Here is a 16,737-nt window from a genome sequence, read left to right as displayed (position 1 = left end):
AGTTACTGGTTCTATTTTTCTGAGCTCCCTGAGTTCCTTATTAGTATAGTTTGCAGTCACTTATTGTTTTGTATGGGAGGTTTGACAGCAATATGGGACTGAGCATTTATTGCTAACTTGGGCCTTTTTTTTTCACCCCAGAGTATACAAAGGAGAAACCTGGTGGCTTGGAGACTCCATTCCATATTTTTGGAAATCTAATTAAGAGTACCTCAATACAGTTTGACACAGAATTTTTCTTGGTGAATGTTTCAGTCAATCATTATGAGAAAGTAGCCTGTCACTGAATAGCTTTCCACCTCCTACATGTAGAAGAGCAGCCAGTTTAACGAGGACTCTTGGTTCATTCTTTGTTGCATTCAAAGAACAAAACTATCAGTGCAGTTTTTTTTTTGTTTTGTTTTTTGTTTTTTGTTTTTTGCACAGTATTAGTGATTCATAGCTTTTCCTAAATTTTTTCCAATTTTTGGTTCATCATTTCTTGAGTTTCTTACTCCAAGTGTAAAACTGTGCTAGAGACTGTTCCAGTGACCAAAGTAGACACAGTAACTGAGAGTTAATTGTGCTGCAGTTGGTGATAAACCACACCTGGAGAAACAACAAGATGGGAAAACATTTGCAGATGGACAATGCAGGGCTTCATGTTCAATACTAGAACTTGGAGAGGAAGCAGATAGTGAACTGTTATCTAGCTCAGTCATGAGCAAGGGCTACAGGAGCACTCTGGGGAGGAGGTAAGGCCATTAGAGAAGTTTCATGTTGGCCTATGGTCTTCTTGTTGTGACTCTTTTACCATTTTTTTCCTCCATTGTTCCATTGCTCAAATAGTTGCACAGTTAATAGTGTCCTCTTTATATAGAACAAGCAATTGATCCTTTGATACATCATGAAAAAATGGGGAAAGATTCTACTATTAGTTGAACATGTGGATTAGATTTGGAATGGGAATGTTCTGAAACAGAGTTAGTTTGGTCTTGGTGATAGTCTCTGTAATGGGTCACAGGTCCTGTACACTCCACTCTCCCTTCCCTCTCATTGGCTTTCTTTTTTTTTTTTTTTTATTGGTTGTTCACAACTTTACAAAGCTCTTGACATATCATATTTCATACATTAGATTGAAGTGGGTTATGAACCCCCAATTTTACCCCAAATGCAGATTGCAGAATCACGTCGGTTACACATCCATAATTTTACATAATGCCCTATTAGTAATTGTTGTATTCTGCTACCTTTCCTATCCCCTACTATCCCCCCTCCCCTCCCCTCCCTTCTTCTCTCTCTACCCCCTCTACTGTAATTCATTTCTCTCCTTGTTTATTTTCCCAATCCCCTCCCAACCTCTTATATGTAATTTTGTATAGCAATGAGGGTCTCCCTTCATCTCCATGCAATTTTCCTCATCTCTCCCTTTCCCTCCCATCATTGGCTTTCTTAGCTGATTTTTGTGCCATTGAGGGTCCTACATGTTATGCTAAGGGCTTTATGAACCTTTCCACAAAAACTCTGGGTGGTATAGTTAATGCAGAAACTGAGATGTAACAATCAAAAGCATGGGTGTGGAATAGAGATTTCCAAAAGAACTTTAGAGTGCTTGCTTAGCATGTGCAAAGCCCTGAGTTCAATCCCTAGTAGTACCACAGTTGGGGGGTGGGGATAGTAAAGGTTCAAAAAGAACTATAGAGTGGGGAAAAAATGATAAAAGATTAGAATCTCAAAAAATACCAATACTCCAAAGAGGAGCAATGGAAGAGAAGCCATTGTGAAGGCCTTTCAGGAAAGTTTAGAAATTTGTGACAACTTTGGATCAGGTGGAGGTGAAGGGATTGGCCCTGCACTTAACAAGCTCACTCCAGTTCTACTAAGTAAAACAAGCATTGCAGATACTAAATGATGGTCTGTAAGATTCTGATGTGCCTGTTACATGGGGATATAGGGTTGAGAGTGTCACAAAATGAAAACATACTAATATAACTCAGAATACTGACTGAGGAATTCAGAAGAGAGAAACATCAGAGGTAAGCTGGACCAGGAAAAGCTTACAAGAGAAGGTGGTTTTTACCATAATATGATCAAAAAATTAAGAAGAAGATTTCACTGTAAAGTGAAGAGAGCATTAAATCCCAGGTTCTAGTCGTGGGACCATCTCTGGTAGGTAGCCCTAGGCAAGCTCTTCAATCTTTTTGGACATGACTTGGTTTTCTAGGAACTCACTAACTCTAAATTCAGAGTCCATGGAGAGGAGAATAGCTGCTTTGCACAAACACTCACATAGTGCCATTTACTTTACTTGTATCAGGTGCTTTCAACAGGTGATTTCTCAGAGAGCCTGAACCAGGAGTCAGGAGCAAACAGGAAAGCTAACCCTGCCTGCCCATGCTTGGGAGAACAGGTGTGTGTACGATGAGATCCGGTTCAGTTTTGGTTTTGCTTTGGTTCTTGATGGAATCAGATGGTTCATTTTTTCCAAGAGAGACAGAAAGAACAGTAGGGTTTAAGAGCAAGAGCCTTGGAGTAAGACTTGTGCTTATATTCTGGATCTGCCTTTTGTACCCTGCATGACCTTCAGCAGTTTATTCCACCTTCTTAAGCCTTAATCTTTGTTACCTAAAATTTTGGGATAAAGATATGTACTTCTAGGGAGGTCGTGAGGATTAAAGGATAATGTATACAGACTCCAGAGCACAGTGCGGGGCACACAGTAGCTAGTTACAAAAAGAAGTCGGTTGCTTCCACGAGGGCGAGCTATTGTTACTAGGAACCTCGAAGAAAGGGAGTGAACGTTCAATGGCAGTTGCCGCCTTCCCAAATCTCTGCCAGGCCGAAAGCCAACGTCCTAGAACTTAAAGGGACTTTTGACTGGTGGAACCTAGAACGGGTGGGACTCCGAATCTCTCGCGTGGGCGGAGGTGGTGACAGCGCAGGCAAGGAGGTGTCTCTGTGTCCCGCCACGAGAAGGTCCAGTGGTCCCCTTCCCTCGGGAAGTTGGTACCGGAGAAGAGGCTGTCCTCGGGGCCCCCAGCGTCTCAGGGGCCGGTGCTGAGGCGGGATCCAGAAAAAGAGAGGAGGGGCGACAGGGGGACTTTCCCCGCCTCTCTCCCTCGTTCCATAAATCACCGCAGCCACCGCAGCGGCGGAGCCGGGAAGTGCACGGAGCCAGAGCGCAGCGTGGTGGCACCAGACACCTCCCTTTCCCCCACCTCTTTCTCTTTCTTTCAGTGTGCGTTTTTTAAGCCTCTCCTCTCCCTCCTCGTTCTGTGGCTGCCCCAAGAGCGCAGCCGGTCGCCGCTCCTCCTCCGGGTGCGACCGCCCGCCCTTATCGCCGCGGCTGCAGCCTCTCTGCGCCAGGACTCGGGAAGCGAAAGCGGCGCGGCTCGCGGCTGCTCCTGTCGCCCCACCGCCGCCCGCGCACCCGGCCTTGGGTGCTTTTCCGAGTCGCCCACCGCGCCGCGGAGCCCTGCGGGTGCCCGGCGCCCTCAGTGCGCTCGGGCGGCCGCTTCCTCTCCCGCCCGCCGCCGCAGCCTAGCGATGGTGGCCGCCCGCGCTCCCGCGCTGTAGCCGGGCGCCCCCTAAGTTTGGGAGCCGCCGCTACCGCGGCGCAGAGACCAGAGTGCAGAAGAGGAAGAAAGTTTTGTGGGGTGCGCCAAGCGGGCCCTGGGCGCACCTCCCGCTGCTTCCTTCCCGCTTCCCCGCGCCTGGAGCCGGTCGGCGGGGAGTGGCCCAAGGCAGCATGGCCCGAGAGCCGGAGGAAGAGGAGACGGTGGGGACTGCAGCCCTGGCCCTCCGCTGTCCGGGCTCGCCTGGTTGGGCCGGGGCCGGGGCCGGGGCGACCCGGCCGCCGCTCTGGCTGCTCTGCCTGCTTTCGTGCTGGCTCCTGGGCGCTGTGGCCAACGCCGACTTCTCCATCCTGGACGAAGCTCAAGTACTGGCGAGTCAGATGCGGAGGCTAGCGGCGGAAGAATTGGGGGTCGTCACCATGCAGGTAAGTGACCCCCGCCCCTTCGTGCACCGGAACTTGCCAGGTATTCTGCCTTTCCTCTTTGCCCAGGGCCGACTCTCCTTTTGCAAGCACAGAGCTCCCTGTCCTGCCCGACTCCTCTGTCCTCTGCACAGATCCCAGACTACAACCAGCTCCTCTTGCATGCACTCATCTACCCCTCTTTCTCCTCTGCAGAATCCCCTGCCCTCTCCATGGAACCCACTTTCCCCTGCACCGCTCCCCTCTTCTGAGCACCAGATCATTTTTGTCGGCCTGAATTCTCCGGTTTCCTCGCACCTTTTCCCCTGATTTGTGCACGTTTCCTCAGCAGGCGTGTTTTCACCCTGCCACCCCTGCAAACTCCCCTGTTTCTTTGTGTCCCCATCCCGGGGCACCAGGCCCCTCCTGGCTTGGGCGATTTTCGAGGACCCCACCCCTTTCACAGCCTTGTAATGTCCTCCAGACCAAGGCGCACCCCTGGGCGCCGGAAGGGAAGGTACCAGAGCTTATACCCCGTTGCTCTGGGCCACCCTCACTCACATAGGAGGGCTGCCACGGAGCAGCCTCCGCGTCCCCTTTCCCCTCCCGGATGCTTTGGGGGAGGGGCTGGCCTGATAGATTCCCGGCTCCGGTCCTGGTGTGTGTGTGTGTGTGGGGGGGGGGGGGTGGGGGGACTCTTTTTGTTGCTTTCCGCTTTTGCTGCTTTTTGATTTTTGTTTTGTGTGTGCCTTTGGGGAAAAGGGGACAAGGGAGCAAAGTGAATAGGATTCCCATTTCTCCAGATTGTTTACCGTGGCAGTCCTCCCCAGAAGTGGGGCTTACAGAAAAAAAATTGCCCGCGGCTAATAAGGAATCCTGATGATGTTACTAAAATAACCCAGAGTAGTAAAAATTGCTCTACAGTAACCACCTGGAGATTCTATCTCGCCGTTATTTTAATCTTCTTGGCCGAGAAGGCCCACTCCATTAGGAAAGGTTGAAATGACATTCCGAGTCTGAAACCTTTGCTGTAACATTCTTACTACAATAACACCGTTCTCTTATACACTACATTCTAACAATAATGGTGGTGAATGGGGTCTTCGAAAGAGGAAGTTTCCAGGAATGTGTTCTTGGAATAGGTTTCTAATTTCCATCCTGCTGTGACTATTCCAGCTCCCAGGGGCTAGGTATTTGGAATTATTTTGGGATTCAGGTTTCTGACATCTACACACACACACACACACACACACACACACACACACACATATATATATATATATATATATATATATATATATCCCCTACCCCCATCCTAGGCTTCTATCAAAAGGATGCAGTTTTCCTAAAACAAGTTCTACAGACCTTCCCTACTGTAGCAATGATGACTGGATTTTTTTTTTTTTTTTTTTTTTTTTTTAAGAGTGAGGGGAGGTTGGGGAGTGGATGGTTTGCTTGAAAGGAAATTTTACATTTATTTGCAGACAACTGGCCCTGAAGTGCAATAGAGTCGGATTTTCTTCATTTACATAATAATAGGTACACTTTTAAGAGACACCATTAAACTGTCCCTTTCTATTCGTATCTTTCTGGGTCTGGTTCATTTATAATTTTTTTTCCATGTGCATTTTCTAAGTTCTTAGGAGTGAAGTGACTTTTTTTTTTTTTTTTGGAAGAGAGGGAAAACTAGGGTTTTCTTTCCACTGGTGAGTGTTTCAATTCAGAACACAAACAGAATTGTGTTTTCACACAGTGGCACCTCTTTTAACAAAAGAAATTTAATATACTGCTGTTTTCAACTTTTCTTTTAGAATTAGGTGGCATTTGCCTCCTTCATCCCATCACTGGGGCTGTTCAAGGGATCTTAGGGTTTTCCCCCTTCCTTCTGTAGGTTAAAGAGTTGCTTTTGCTAAGATTCTGACAGCCGTTTTACTGTTTCTCACCCCGTCCTTGACAAAAGGTGAAATCGGATCCCAACACATTGTCATTCAGGTAGGGATCCAAAGCAAATGTAGTTTTAAAAGGCTTCCCTGTTGAAAAGGAGACACTTTAGGGGGAAAAAAAAACCCTCTGAACCATGGGGGGTTTGTGCCCAAATGGCCCTTTATCTCCTCCCAACTGGCCTCTCTCAAACACCTTTGCAACCTCATTGTGGAAACCGACCTCCTGTGGACAGGGTTTTGTCTGGAAAAATGTGAAGTGGCTTCTTTCCTTTTTTGAAAGAAGATGCACATACTGTATTTAAATTCCTCTTCTTGAGCTGTACATTGATCTGCCACTTGCATTTCTCTGGGAGAATTGGGGAAGTTTCTTTTTTTTTTAATATTTATTTTTTAGTTCTCGGCGGACACAACATCTTTGTTGGTATGTGGTGCTGAGGATCGAACCCGGGCCTTGAGCCACATGTGGCTTGAGCCACATCCCCAGCCCCTCTCTTTTTAATTTAGTTAGACTGCCAGCATTGGGAGGGGGAGAACTTGTAAAATGAACTATAATGCCGTTTGGATTTCTAGCTTTCAGGATAAAGACTGTGAACCTCACATTCTTCTCTGTAAACCTTTGGGCCTTGTTCAGCAGATTTGAAATTAATGTGGGGTTAGTTGCCTAAAGTGTAGATTATGTAGCCCTCCCTTTTGGAATGTTGGCTTTTGCAGATACAGAGCTAATCAGTGGTTACAAGGCAGATAGCCCCATCTGAGCTGGGGCAGACTTCCACACAAAGATGAGTGGGACAGGAGCTTACATCTCTTTGCAGTGGGGGGAGGGGTGGGGAGCCTTTTTCAGTTCTTCATTTGACCTTGACATTTTAGCACAGTATGATCTTTCTGATCAGCACATCATTCTGTTTATTTATTTAAATATATGTTTTTAGTTGTAGATGGACACAATACCTTTATTTTATTTTATTTTTATGAGGTGCTGAGTGTCTAACCCAGTGCCTCACATGTGCTAGGCAAGTACTCTCCTACTGAGCTACTGCCCTAGCCCAGCATCTCATTTTATGAGAAAATTTCTGAGGCCAGTTTATTTGTAAAAAGCAAAATTTCAGACTTTTAAATAGCTGTGCTGCAGAAATTCTCCAAAGACATTTATTTATTTATTTATTTATTTTGGTTTGGCTCTACCAACAAGTGAACATCCCCAGCCTTTTGTATTTTTTTTTTTTAATTTTGAAACAGGATCTCACTAAGTTGCCCAAGTTGGCCCCTCAAACTTGTGATCTTCCTGCTTCAGCCTCCTTGAGTAGCTGGGATTAGTGCCATAGGCCATGATACCCAGCTTCCAAAGACAATTTTTAATTTTGAGAAATTGCAAAGTAGCACTCAAGCCAGGCTTGTTGTTCTGTAGCAGTTAAAATGGTAGCACATACTGCTCAGAGGAGGTTGTGAGTAGTAATTCTACAAAAGCAAAAATGAGGATGTCTTTAGCACCATACTTTCCCATGATATGGTTTTTATGCTTGCTGATAGAGAAGACAGTTTGAAAAGAGGTCTATCTTAAAATTTTCTTGGAAAAGTTTTCTAATAAAGGCTACCTACTCATGTCTTTTGTTTTGTTTTTTATTCCTTTTTAATAATGGGCAAAATTAAAAAAAAAATCTTCAGACAATTTGCATCAAACAATTTTGCCAGTGCCCTGGGAAAGCTGCCACTGAATGCTACCCCCAGGCAGCACACATCCATACATCATGGGTAAAAGTCAAAAACCTAATCATCATCTCCTCAGGGGTCCCAAGGAGTGAAGCCATCAACACTGTAGTCTGGGGAGCACAAACTGTGTCCAGGGTGACTTGTTTCTGCCTATTCATTCCTGCAAGAAGTTTTTATCAAGCAGCATCTCCATTCAGTAGAAAGAAACCCTACATTAAGTATCTGGAGGCCTGTGTTCCACTGTTGCCATTTGCAAGTAGGGTGATTTCATTTGTAAAATTGGGAATGGCAACTCTTCCTAGAGATTTGCTTTGTGGATTTAATGGAAGTAGAACACGCGAAGTCATCTGTTATGTTAAGCTGAGGCTGAGAAATGTTGATGGATGTGGTTGCTCTTAAATGGAGAAATAATCATTGAAAGCTTACTGAGCTCTATGCTAGGTGTTCAGGGGGTTTGCAAGGAAGTGTTACAGCACAGACGTTTAGGAGTTTGGCTTCTAGAAGAGGGGGTAAGATTGCACAGGTAAAACAGTCAAGCAACAATGCCTGCTTGTTAGAAGGCATATATGCCTTGGGAGTCATTTCACCAGGCACTTATAGGGCTCATTTAACATTATATGACAATACAGGCTTCCTAACAGCAAGAGCCTGGTAGAAGGCCAGTGTGCCCGCCTTGGTGAGGGCTCTAACACACTCTGCTGGGCTGGGCACACTCAGTATGAATTTGGCAAACACACCAGCAGGTTGATCAGACAGACAGCTGCTGTATGGGGCCTGGGAAGGGAAGGGGGAGGAGAAGCACGAACTGGAGCTTCATCTCAAGTTGAAGAAAGAGCAGCAGCCAGGACACAGAGTGACTTCAGGAACTAAGGGATCAGCTGGGCAGACATGTCTATTGAAAATAGAAAGCAATGTTGTAAATAGTGACTCCAACTGAATGTGAAAAAGCAAGTCCCCAATGTATGCAGTAAAACAGCAATACAACAATACAGAAACTCAATGTTTGCTTCTGCATATGTCCAATAAACTTTTGGGGGAGTTCTACTCTGAGAGATCTTGAATTAGACTGTGCTAGTGTTAAAAGGTAACCAAGATCTGGTACATATCCTTCATCTTTCAACTAATAATGAGAAATAGATACAAGAGGCATTATTATACAGGGGGATAGCAAGGGGCATAGAGGCAGTAGACAGAAGCAGGTTAGTGCAGTGGGAGAGAAGGAACAGGATGACCACAGAGAAACCTTGCTTAAGCCCTTCTGGAGGTCAAGGAAGTCAGTGACTTTGCCCTTGGCCTTTTCAGTAAAATGTGCACATGCAAAGGGTAGTTCAGAAAGCAGTGGCTGCAACTTTAGATGTGAAGGGTAACCACATCAGCAGTCATCAGACATTTCTAATTCTGTTTGGTGGCACTGGACAAGATAGTTGGTATATCTTGAACTCAACAGGAGAGTGGCTTTGATTCTTCCCATATTTCTCTGGGCATTTACCTGGCATTTCTATGGTTATTAGACATAAATGTCTTGGTGACTCCAGTACAACTGGAAGCTGAATTGTTGTCATGTTTAAGTAAGGTGCACATTGTCCCTGGTCTCATGTATACCATATCAGGAATGGTGTGGTTTTGAATGAATTGAATGTGGCTAAGCAATATAGAATATTTCAGGGGATTAAAAATCACCTATATCTGTAAATAATTCTATGATTCTCTGCCTGTGTACAGTATCACTCTTAGTGGGAAAGCTGACATATTGCTTTCTTCTGAAATTGAATATTTGGAGCAGGAGAAAACTGAAACCAACCATTAATAGATAACTCTGAGTTGAACTTGGCAAAAATGAGCCCCCTGTAGAAAATATGTTGAATGACTTATGATGGACTGTCCCTGTTGTGCTTAATCTTTCTTTGACTTCCTTCTCACTATTGCCTGCATTAGCTGGCTCGGTTCCTTGTGCTTATTACATTTTCCCTGCCAATAGTACTTCAGTCTTGGAAAGTCTTGGGGAAGGAGATGGTTTCACACTTTGTAACATGCTGGTGTTATTTTTGGTTGCTACTCGAAGAGGTGATTCCTTGAGCTTAAGTGGATGAGTAGGCAGGAACCTTTCAAAACTCTGGAATTTGGGTATTAAGTGGACTGAGATTTATTTTGGATCTTCTTGAACCTGGCATAAGAACTTATTGAAATTCAAAATATGAAGGAAAATAGGGACACGAATTTTGACTCAGCTGGTTATTCATTGTGTGACTTCTGGCATATTTTTGAATCCCTCTGAACTTCAGTGTCTTCATGTAGTTCAAGGGGGATTTTTTTTTTTTTTTAACTGGGGGTTAAACCCAAGAGCTCTCTATTTTTGTGATTGGGTCTCTTTAAGTTGCTTAGTCTGGCCTTAAATTTGTGAACCTCCTGCCTGAACCTCTTTAGTAGCTGGGATAATAGGTGTGCCCCACTGTACCTGGCAAAGGAGAAATATATCTTAAAAGACAACAATGTCTAGCATAGGGTCTAACATGAGAGCAGTCAGTAAATAGAAATATAAATATGGGAGAAGTCTGTTTAGTGTTAGTGCACAGAACATGGAGTTCAGCAAACATATTCCTGAGTTTGAGAGAAATCTAATCTTTAACAACTTAACATTTCAGTGTGGTCAGTCCCCTGTCCCAGTGTTTCTAGAGAGCAGTGCAAAAACCTCAGATATCTGGTGCCAAACCATCCTTTGAGGTTTCTGAAGAAAATATTAGACCTGCTATTTATAGTTATTTGTTAACTTTTAAACTTTTTGCAAACTTTTTTTTTTTAAATATGGAAAGGTAAAGAAAATAATGTAAGACAGTACATCTGTTTCTTACCCATCTTAAGCAGTTATTAGCTTGCGGTCAACCTTAGTTTTATTTTTTTCTCTACCTCTGCCTCCACCTGCTTTTCCCCTTCCCCCAGATTGTTTTGAAGCATGTTTCAGATATCAAAATTTCAATTCTTTTTGTACTGAGGATTGAACTCAGGGTGCTTTGTCACTGAGCTGCCTCCCCAGACCTTTTTATTTTTTTAATTTTGAGATAATCTCAGTAAACTGCTGAGATTGACCTTAAATTTGCAATTCTCCTACCTTAGCCTTCTGTGTAGCTGGGATTATAGATGTGTACCACATGCCCAGCTCATTTGTGTCATTTTAAAATTGCATTCTTATTTCTATATTTTTCATGTTTCATTTTATAAATGGTGTTTGGTTCACTAGTGTATAGAATTTTCAATTGATTATATATATATATATATATATCCTTAAATTTTTTTGAGGGGGGTGGTACTGAGGATTGAACTCAGGGACACTCAACCACTGAGCCACATCTCCAGCCCTATTTTGTATCTTATTTAGAGACAGAGTCTCACTGAGTTGCTGAGTGCCTTGCTTTTGCTGAGGCTGGCTTTGAACTCATGATCCTCCTGCCAGGTTATCCTTAAAATTTGTTATGGTGCTAGGCCTGAACAAAACCACTGTATCCTCTAGGCCTTTATAAATAGCTAGTACCTTTTTAGGGGTGGGGGGTAGGAGTATGCTGGGAAATGAACCCAGGGCCTACCACTGAGCTATGAGAATCTCCAGCTTTTGAAGAGCTAGTACCTTTACTCAGCAACTTCCCCAGTCTTCCAGATGGGATGCCAAGATTCTCTTGAAGCTCCTCTGGGTTTCTCCCTGCTGGGCCCTTCTGACTGTCATTTTCATGCCTGTTTCCCCATAAGGTTGTGTAGTTCCTTGTTTCCTTATGGCTGTCTGGCAATCTGGGTATATGTTGATGCATCATGACCCACATCCTCACTTGCTCCTGTTCCATCCCCTTCCAGAAGAGGCAGGTGAGGAAAGAACAAGGCAAGATAAGCTATGAGTGGAAGACAGGGGAGGACTGAAGAGGAAGAGCTGACCTGTTCAATGTTTGTCTTCTAACCAGGCTGTCAGCAGATGTTCACAGGCAGTGTTGGGGTGGGGGAAGGGTCCTCACTGCAGAATCAGGCCAGAAGACTGCAGGAGTCACAGGGGGTATCCTGTGCCTCACTTGGGAGCTCCTGCCTCATCAGGGAGGCTGAACCAACTTGACTGGTTCAAAACAGAATATACAGAGAAATGCCAAACTATGGGAGACAGAGTATTTCCAAGTTTGCTAAAACTAATGCACACAGAGGTCAGTTAGACAAAATGAATGAAGCAGGTATAGGTCAGAAGAGAGAGGTGTTAAATATTATCAGCCAGAGGGTACAAGCCAGGGCAGCAAGAGGGCAGGTACTACTCAGCCTGGTGGCAGTCTGGGGCCAGTGTTATTATATCTCTTTGTTTTTCAAGAGAAGCAGAATATCAGGTTTTTATATGAAATCTCTTGATTCTTAAACTATTGGCAAGTAATTCAGATTGAGGAGGGGGGACCCTACAATACTATTGGGGCCAAACCAAACATGTCTGCATGCTGGATGAGGGCAGAGGCCACCAGTTTTCAGTGTTTGGGTTAGAATTACTCAGTGGGTTCTGGAAAGTAAAGCTGTTGCTTAGGCACAGGCCATGGGGAAACACATTTCTATATAATATAAAGGAGAACTTTGTGATGAACAGCTCTAAAATGAATTGCCTTGAGAGATGAGCTCCTTGTCATTATAATTACTTCAAATATTTCCTCTAAGTTTATTTTGTGCCAGGTACTATGTTAGACCTGTGATATCTACCAGTTAATTTCTGACATAATATGATTATGAGACAGGAGGTTCCAGATGCTTGGAGAAGTATGTCAGGGATGTTAACTTACCTGGGACGAGGAGGAATTCGAGAAAGCTTTCCTGGAAAGTGGAATGGATAGAAATTGGTTGGTCAGAATGGAGTTCCCAGAAGTCTCCTTGTGGAGGGAAAGTGTAGCACCTTTGAGGAATGGAAAGATGGCATTAAGGTTTGGCGTTTAGAGAACTGAGGGTAGGAAGCATGAGAAGAGGGTGGAGAAGTAGAGAGAGGTCAACCTGTGGGGTCCCTAGAATCTTCATACCAGTCAAGACTTGCTTTATGGCAGGTTTCAGAACACCCAGTTCCCACTGGCTTGAACAGGAAAGAAACCTACTGCTCTGTTCAATTTAACCATCTGTGGTAGGTCTTTGGGCAGTCTAGATGAGGCCTCCAGGATGTGGCTAGTACACCATTTCTCTCCCTTTGTATGCCACCTTGTTAAGTAGATTCTCACCTATTCAATATGGTGAGAACCATGTTTCACATGGCTGGCAGAGGCTTACCAGGTAGTTGAGAACTATTTGCTTCTTGGGCTTCAGCTCTTTGTATTTAGAAATGTTATGCTTGGGGAAAGGAAACAAGAATCAGGAAAAAGCTTAGAACCCAGGAAACACAGCAGAAATGATTTAAGATGCAAATATTGTTAGTAATCATCAGTTGTTAGAACCTGTTACTTTTCTGGGTTCTATGTCCCTGAGTCGAGTTCAAGAAGGAGGCCCAAAGATAGGCTGTCTGACCGCCCACCTGCTGAGATGGATCCCCAGGCTTTGTGCCAATCTAAGCTCAGCAGCCCTGCTCTTGACAAGTCTTTTCTCCCTGAATTGTCAGATCACTAGGTGCTATGAAATCTGGGAGGGACCACCCTCATTTTACAGTTGACCCATTGTATGGAAGCTGAGACCCAGTGAAAGTACCTCTCTGGAGATTATACCAGTCCAGTAGTTAAGTGGTGGGTTTGGACTCAAGGTGTGATCTTAGGACTTTTGTTTTATTGAGTCTTTTCATGATATTAAACGGAGGGAACCTCTTTTTCCATTTCCTTAGGTTGGGAAAGGGAACCTGACTTCATAGTATACATTCTTATTTGTGCGTGTGTGTGGTACTGGGAATGGAACCTGGGGCCTCCTGCATGCTAGGCAAGTGCTGTACCAATGAGCTGTCCTCTCAGTTCCCACATTCTTCTTTTGAAAAGAAAGTATGCTTAGTTATTTTATGGTTGAGAATTTCAAGCTGATAATTTAATCTGACAGCTGACCAGATTAGATTTTTTTTTAAATTTTAAGTCTTTACTTAAATACCTAAAAGTCAGTGAGCCACTAAAGAAAGTTCAAGCTTCTGAGACTTGTAGAATGTTGTTAGATACTTTAAAAGAACACGTTTAATTGGTCAATGACTATTATTGTGAACCTGTATTGTCAAACTAATTTTCTTATTACAAAGGGAAAGCATTTAAAGCTTAAAAAAAAAAGAAAGAAAGAAAGAAAAAGAAAAAAAAGAAAAAGAAAAAAATTGGGGGGAGGAGCAACTTTGGTTGTTTAGTATTTGTTTATGTAAAAATCCACAGAAAGAAATCCCACCTGTAATTTTCAGCCAAGTTCTATTTTGAAATTGGATTTCATGACTTAACAGCTCTCTCCCTAGTTATTAGGAGTATGAAGTCTCTCTCTCTCTCTCTCTCTCTCTCTCTCTCTCTCTCCCTCCCTCCCTCCCTCCCTCCCTCCTTGCAATAATATTATTACTTTGGAGGAATTGTTTATTTGATTTAACAATAAAACAAAATAAGTGTGATTTGAGTATCTTTTTATCTTGCCTCTTTTTTCTGAGTTCAAAGATACTTTTCCTCTACTTAATAGTCACATAGTCAACTGAGTTAATTACTGTTTGAAAAGTTCCAACAACTAAATCTGAGAGTGGATCAGCTGAAAAATAGCTTATGGTCCATATTTCCTTGGAAATATTATGCTTTATTGCAATTGCAGCGAAGCAGTCAGTGGAGTAAATTCTTATCTTGTGCACAATAATGTCTTGGTTCTCTTCCAACTGTAACAAAGTCCAAGACAGCATACTTTTTTTGCTTGATTCTCCTTGAATTTTTTTTTTTTTTTTTGGCGTGGAGTATTTTTAAAAATACTTCGAGGTCCTGGTGGAAGGGCAGTAAAATCGGGCAAGTCAGTGAGAACTAATCTGAATTTTTAATTAGGCTTTGAGTTGTTGCTTCAAAGTGTGGAGACATCATTAGTGATGTAAGTCTTGTTGCATTAGCAGAGACTGACATTTTACTTCAAACTCAGGGAGTGCAGCTGTCCTGTGCAGATAAAAGTTGCCAAGTGCGGAATAACAAGGTGGATCGGTAGATAATTAGCTGTCCCGAATTACTGCAGTGTGGAGGAAGCCTGCCAGTCATGGGCAGGAAGAAGGAATTATTAGCAGGAGAAAATCCAAGTGTGTCATAAAGCAATTTGGAATCACTTCAGCTGTGGCAGAGCTGATAAGGCTTAAGTTAAGGGAACAACACAAACTGAGTCTCATATATGATGGCCAACTTTGCTTGCTTTCTTTCTTTAAAAATCTTCATTCAAAAGAGGGATGGCCAGAAATTAATGATCCATGAATACCCCAATTCATGAGTCTACCCCAACTTCATTTATAAAAATAATCAGCTTAAAAGAGTCATCATATTTCCACGTTATTGAAAAGAAAATGAGGATTCTATAGAGGAAAAAAATCACAGAGAAGCCATAAAGACTTGGCAATTACTATGCTGTATATAACCATGAAAAAAAAAAAAAAACAGTTGGAAGTGTATCACTTCTCTGATACAAATGTAAAGTATTTATAAGTGGTTTGAGGATTTTTTTGGGGGGTCCATGTTAGTGGACCATATTAAAAAAAAAAAAACGAAACCTCTTCTGTGATAATCAACTCATCTCTGAGAAATTAGAGGTATCTTTCCTATTGGAATTCTAGTCCATCCTCAATCATTTGCTAACTCATAAAGCTTCATGAGACCTTCGTGTCTGCTTGGGTTGGTCTCTGTGTGGCCACCTTTGTCTTAATCCCAGTCACTTTATTAGTGTCTCTAAAGCCAATGCCCCCTCCAGTGGCCCAGAGATGGGGTAGTTATGGGGTTAGGTGCCATGTCTTCTCTGAATGAGATGTCCTTGGCCATTATAGAAGAGAGCCAGTTGTATGCCTTTTGCTGTTTGTTCTGTCCCCTTACTGGGAAACTATTAGTCACAGAGTTGTTGCTATCCTTGGTGGGTTTGGAGGAAAACCTGGAAAACAGGTTTTTGGTTTGGCAATATTGGCTATTTGATCCAGAATTGACTTCACTGATGCTTCTGTGGAAGGGGGAATTGCACTTTTAGTAGACTTGGGAAGGACCATACTGTGTGCTGATTGTGATTGTTATGGATGTTTTAAATTTGAGATCTCTGGATATAGTGTCAATTTACCAGAAAAGAGACTTGGAAATTTATTTTTTATTTGCATGCATGTACATTCAGATGATAAAGATGGGCAAGAGTTACAAAAATGAAAGCACATACAGATGAAGAGTTGTCAGAGTCTGAGCTCTTACAGGAAAGAGCCCAGACATTTGTCTGTATAGCCTCGGTGTGGTTAGCACTGTCTGTGACATACTGGGAGTACTCAAAGTCGGGACCACAGGAACTGCCCAGCCATTTTTAAATGGTAGACTTTGTAACTTTGTAAGTTATTGTAGCAAAAAAAGAAGGACTTTGTAACTTTGTAAGTTATTGTAGCAAAAAAAGACTTTGTAACTTTGTAAGTTACCTTTTGCTACTATTTAGCAAATTACCTTGGGCTACCATTTAATGTGTTAATTTCATTACTTCCTCCACACTTATTGTGAAATGTCTATGACCCTTTACTTGCTACTAAAGATTTAAAATGTTTTAGATAAATAAAAGTACCTAGAGCAGTATCTAACACTAGGATTCCAAGTAGTTATTTTGGACCTGATGTCTAATTTATTTGTGGTAGAGAAAATGGGCTACATTTAGAAACGTAAAAAATAATTTTTTAAAATGTGAAGGTACTTTAAAATTGTATATATGTGGGCTGGGGTTGTGGCTCAGTGGGAGAGTGCTTACCTTGCACATGTGAGGCACTGAGTTCGATCCTCAGCACCACATAAAATAAATAATTAAATTATATAAACAAAATAAAGGTATTGTGTCCATCTACAACTAAAAAAAAATTAAAAAATTGAAAATTACATATATGTGGATCTACTCTATCATAGAGGTTAGAATTTATAAGTTAATTTAACAAATATTGAGCACATACCATGGGCCAGATACTATGCTTTGGTCTTGAGTTTGAGAGAGAGACGATTCCTTCTCTTGTGGAAT

At 42.8% G+C, this 16,737-nt stretch overlaps 1 protein-coding gene across 1 annotated transcript in view; it reads left to right on the top strand.

Annotated features, from left to right (window-relative positions):
• Positions 1-3,012: 3,012 nt before the first annotated feature.
• Positions 3,013-16,737, top strand: part of CACHD1 (cache domain containing 1) — a 219,803-nt gene continuing 206,078 nt past the window's right edge. Inside the window, exon 1 of the mRNA XM_081307496.1 lies at positions 3,013-3,979. Within this exon, the coding sequence (XP_081163622.1) occupies positions 3,728-3,979 (252 nt within the window). The 5' untranslated portion in view covers positions 3,013-3,727. The remainder of the gene's footprint in view (positions 3,980-16,737) is intronic.

This window comes from Spermophilus citellus, assembly GCF_964194105.1.
Source record: "Spermophilus citellus genome assembly, chromosome: 9".
Lineage (NCBI taxonomy): Eukaryota > Metazoa > Chordata > Mammalia > Rodentia > Sciuridae > Spermophilus > Spermophilus citellus.
This window is presented reverse-complemented; position numbering and strand designations above follow the sequence as displayed.